The following is a 5,000-nucleotide window of genomic DNA, read 5'->3' as shown; positions in this document are numbered from 1 at the left end:
TTGCACAGATTTTTAGAATCAAGTCACTTTAATTTGTATATTCTCAGAGATCACCTGTAAAACATTTCAGATAAACTTGGGCAAATGAATAAAGTTGAGATGCTGATTGTTGCAGTTATTAATGAACGTTACTTCAGCAGTAACGTTCAAGCCGAGCCAAGTTTCAAATCATTTGCTATTCCTGTTCATGCCTGAATTTTCAGGCTTTCCTTCCATTACTGCTCAAGTAACGTTAATTAGTAATTGCGATGATCAGCATCTTAACTTGATTCTCTCCACAGTTAAAATATATAATAATAGCTTTCATATATTACCCATGCCTTGTCATTATATTTAAACAATGACACCTGACTGTTCATCTTATTGGTTGTCCTATATTTAGACGGCACTTAGATCACAGATACTTACTACTGAAAGATGATCTTTCATATAAAACGACTGCCTCAATTCTTAAATATTCAATAATATTATAGTTGCCACTTCTGCACAGAGTGTTGTCAAAAAGTTGTTTCTATGAGCCAAAAAGGAAAACAATGACAAAAAAAATCAATTATTAAGTTTACCAATTTTCAGATCACCATGGCAAGTGGCAGTTCAGTTATATACATGTCACCTACACCACCTGGACTGATCAGGACAATTCCACCTACAGTTCTGACTCCTCCCTCTACGTCCTCTGGAACTCCTGCTGGTAAGATATGTTAAATAATTATTATCCATAGTTTTTGATAATTATAAGGAACATCAGTCAAAGCACAGGTCACCCAAGCTAATGCATAAGAGTAAATGTCGAAAACAAAAAGCAGTTTTGTTTTCATTCTCCTGAGCTTATACACTGTAGCTGCCTGTGGAAAACAAGAAAATGCATTGCTGGCTTTTATACGGAAACTTGGTGCAAATCTGTTGTTTGTCTTTGTCATAGACAGGATTGGTAATGGACCTCTTTAGCTTGTACATTTTGTTTTTCCATTTCAGACTATATGATGTTACTCTAGGGATCAATTTTTTTCAAATGTCGTCTTATGCACGTGCATATGTATGCATAACTTATGTAAAAACAAAAGGAAAATTCCCTTGGGAACATCGCGTGGTCTGAAATGGGAAAACAAAACGTACAAGCTAAAGAGGTCCATTGACTGAGTTTGTAAGTGGAAAACAATTCAGAAGTGCCAACTTGAACTAACAGCTTTAAAATGGTTTTAAGGTTCTGTGTAAACCAACTACTGTAATTGCTCCAAAATGTCTTATAAAAATTTGGCATGGAAAACAGTCCCTCGCTTTGAAAACGGTTTTTCGATATGAAGACTATATCCTCCTCCTTCCTAGCATTTTGGATTTTGGATTTTGGATTTAATTAAGGCCTTTCAGCTTAACAGTGGGTGACTAGACCACCCTTAAATAGTAATTAATTCATCATAGCTTTTTTTTTTAATTTCCCAGTCAGCAGTTTTGACCTTGATGACAACCAGAAGAGATGGGTGGTGATTGGTATTTGTTTGAACAGGCTTTTGCTACCAGTGCTCCGAGATTTTGTGGCTCAGGAAATACCAAAACACTATACTGCATTGTATATGTCACATAGACTTAACACACAGGTGTACGGGAGCCATTTAAAACAAGATGGAACATTTCAGTTGAACTACGGAAGTATTAACAATAACTCGGGTCGATTTAAGAAGAAATTAGCAAAATATGATTACCAAGTCTCTTCTGCTGAAGAACTGGGAAAGCTGTATCTTGAACCTCACATGGCCAAGTTTACTGGTAAGGATTGAAAGATTCTTTGTGACGATTAGGTGCATGATTTGACAACATTAATAACAGACTTAAAAAGGAATGGATGTATGGTTTTAGTGTATACTTAAACCTTTAAAGACACCTACAGTGCTGTAACCCCTAAAATTTTTTGTTAGTCATCAAAAAATCCTCTTGCTTGTTCCTGATCATGTTGGTGAAAAAATTATAGTTATATGTTATTTCCTCAATTTTCTGTGAATTTCACAATTTCGAGAATAAGTACAACTTCAGTTCACTTCCAAGTTTGCAGGAGATTTGTACCCAAATCTTTGATGTCGTACTCCAGAAGAGTCCTCGGATTTGATGGAATTATCTGAATCTGTATTGCTTTATGACATTTTTTGCTGATTTTAAATTATTTCTGTGCCATTAAAGAGCTTTTAAGGCCAAGAACTTCAGATGATTTGTGTGCATTCAATGGATTTACCTAGTTATTTTTTAAATCTTCACCAAATTATGCATTCTTTTTAGAATAAATAGAAAAGCTTAGGGGTAATTGCTAAGAGCAAATAATAGGCCATAAGTGCAAGTCACAGTACAGCTACATAAACCAGGACACTTAAGACATTGTTGTCAGAGATTTATAGTGGACACTGTAGGTCATTAGGCACTGGTCATGACTTATGCTGATGATTCATTAATAATTCATGAGGGTGATGCCCAGCTGATATTCAGCATTTGGGTCAAATTTATACCCCAGTAAAGCCTGACATGTTTCAAGTGTCAATGTTGATTGTCATCCTGTGTCTAAATTGTGTTAAGACCATTTAGTACTTAAAAGTACAGAGTGCTAAAAATTTTATTAGAATGTGTGATTGACTAGGTTAATAATTATTATTATCATATGGCCCATACAGCCCCGCGCGCTTTCATTATAAAACTACTGGTAAAATGCCCGTATGAGGGCCGTACGCATTAGCGCGAGCAGGGCCGGAAAAAGCCGTACGGCCCTGCTAGGAACACGTACTGCTAAGCGCGATGCAATTTTAGAGGATTTCGTCGCTTTTTAACACCCAAGTTATTTACAGCCAGAAAAGTAAATGCAAACAACATATTAGATAAATTTTCTGTGCAAATTTTTGTTACTTGTTTTGTCCAAACGTCATATTCTGAGTGTTCATGAATAGTGTAAAGAGCCCATATGATAAAATGCTTATTGACTGAGTTTAGGTCGGGCCGGACAGGAAAATAAGTGGCGCTCGGTCCGTACACCATGACCTCGGGCCAAATATTTTTCCATCCGGCCCTCCCACTCAGTCAATAACTACATATTAACCAACTGAATGACACATGTTTCAATTCATAAGTCAGCTACTGTCGCGATAAGTAACCATCAAAACTCCACAGTAATAGACGAGTATAAAAACAGACTTTAATTCTAAATCAGCAACAACCGTATCCTCCTGGCAATATGACACACATAAGTCACTCGATGTGGTTACGCAATCATACAACATAAAACTCGTGATTGAGAGCACGTGGCAGAGTAACGCAACATCGCGACATCTCCCTCTTTATATAGGATTACTATACTAAACAGAAACAAACAAATAAAAACAAGTTCAAACGCTCAGTGTTCAATGAGAGTCTCAATACGAAAGGCGATGAAAAAAAAAACAATGTTCAACGTTGAGTGTGTCAATGTGAGTCTCAGTACATTTGGTAATCCTGATGCCAAACAGGTGGTAGCCTTCTGCGGTCTGATCGGCGCGGATGTATCTCCAGTGGCTCTTTCTCCGGTCCTGTGTCAGCGTCCGGTGGCTGAAACTCGGTTCCAAAAGGGCAGGCCCAGTCTCCGCTTCTGTAGGGTTTTGATTGAATTCCAGTGTCTCAGGCTCACGGTATACTGGATTCAATGGAGGGGGCATTTCAGGCGTCAGTCGCAATTGTCGACGGTTGCGACGGTAGTGCTCTACCGCATACTTCTACTTCATACGACCTATTCTTCAGAGCTCCGGTGCAAGTCCCCAGGGTCCATTCCTGCCTCCCAGGAAGTCTCATTCGGATAGTCTGACCACATTTCAAAGGTTCTAATGGGCGACACTTCCTGTTGTACTGGCGCACTTGTCTTGACTTGCGATCAGATAGTTTGGCGGCAGTGTCCTTGTGAGGTGGGTGAATCAGGAGATTTTCATGTGTGGGCAGCAAAGTTCGAGTACGGTGTCCCATTAACCTCTGCACTGGCGATGTTCCAATGCCTTCTGTTGGAGTGTTACGCCAATCTAGGAGGGCTAACAGGGGATCCTGCCCATCTGCTTTCGCTTTCTTCATTAAGATCTTGCAAGTCTTCACCGCGTTTTCAGCACGACCATTTGACTGTGGGTAGTAGGGACTCAAAGTCCGATGCTCAAATTGCCACTCCTTCGCAAATCCGCTGAATGTCGATGATGTAAACTGAGTTCCGTTATCGGTTACAAGCACGTCTGGTATCCCATGTGGCGAAAACTGGACTTTGCAAGCAGTAATGATTCTCATAGACGTAGCCTCTTTAACTTCCTGGACTTTGAAGAAACCGCTCCAGTAATCCACTAGGATAAAAATTGTTGCTGTACCAGTTCAAACATGTCTGCACCAAGAATCGACCATGGCCGAGGTGGTCTTCTTTTGGTCTGGCTTTTGGGCTTGGCAGATGGAACACTTGGTAATGAAATCCTTTACTTCGGCATTCATGAGGGGCCAATATAGTACTTCTCTGGCGCGCCGCAGACATCCTTCGATGCCAATGTGCGATCTGTGAATTTGTTTCAACATTTCTTTCCTCATGGATGTAGGTACTACCAGCCGTTCGCCCAGGAAGACTAGTCCGTTGTCTTCTCCCAATTCGCTTGTCATAGTACCGTGTTAATTCGCCGTTACACTGTTTCTTTGAGGGCGCCCATCCACTTCTTATGGCTGCGATAAGACTTTGCAAGACCGGATCTTTTGCTATCTCCAATCTGAACTCGGCAATCCTGTACGGTGCAACGGCGAGGTTTTCCGAGTGGTCAATCATTTCAAGCGCGCAGACCAGACCTTTGTCATGCCGGGATGACTCGGTTGTGTTTCGGTACGCTCGACTAAGAGCATCAGATACCCACATTAGTTCCCCTTTTTTGTACTGCACATCCAAAATAAAATTCTGAAGGGCCATTAACATCCGCTGGAGTCTCTTTGGTGACTTGTGAGTTGGTTTGCTAAAAACCGCTTTCAGTGGTTCGTGGTCG

At 40.4% G+C, this 5,000-nt stretch overlaps 2 protein-coding genes across 3 annotated transcripts in view; one reads left to right on the top strand and one right to left on the bottom strand.

Moving 5' to 3' along the window:
• The window catches only part of LOC138049499 (uncharacterized), a 104,729-nt gene that overhangs the window by 17,915 nt on the left and 81,814 nt on the right, over positions 1 to 5,000 (bottom strand). The window lies entirely within an intron of this gene.
• The window catches only part of LOC138049496 (uncharacterized), a 24,418-nt gene that overhangs the window by 3,228 nt on the left and 16,190 nt on the right, over positions 1 to 5,000 (top strand). For both annotated transcript variants that reach the window (XM_068895782.1, XM_068895783.1), the window contains exons 2-3: positions 574 to 691; positions 1,441 to 1,764. In XM_068895782.1, coding sequence (XP_068751883.1) covers positions 580 to 691; positions 1,441 to 1,764 — 436 coding nt within the window. In that variant the 5' untranslated portion in view covers positions 574 to 579. The remainder of the gene's footprint in view (positions 1 to 573; positions 692 to 1,440; positions 1,765 to 5,000) is intronic.

Source organism: Montipora capricornis, chromosome 5, assembly GCF_036669925.1.
Source record: "Montipora capricornis isolate CH-2021 chromosome 5, ASM3666992v2, whole genome shotgun sequence".
NCBI lineage: Eukaryota > Metazoa > Cnidaria > Anthozoa > Scleractinia > Acroporidae > Montipora > Montipora capricornis.
The sequence above is the reverse complement of the archived record's forward strand: the minus strand, read 5'-3'. Positions and strand labels throughout refer to the sequence as shown.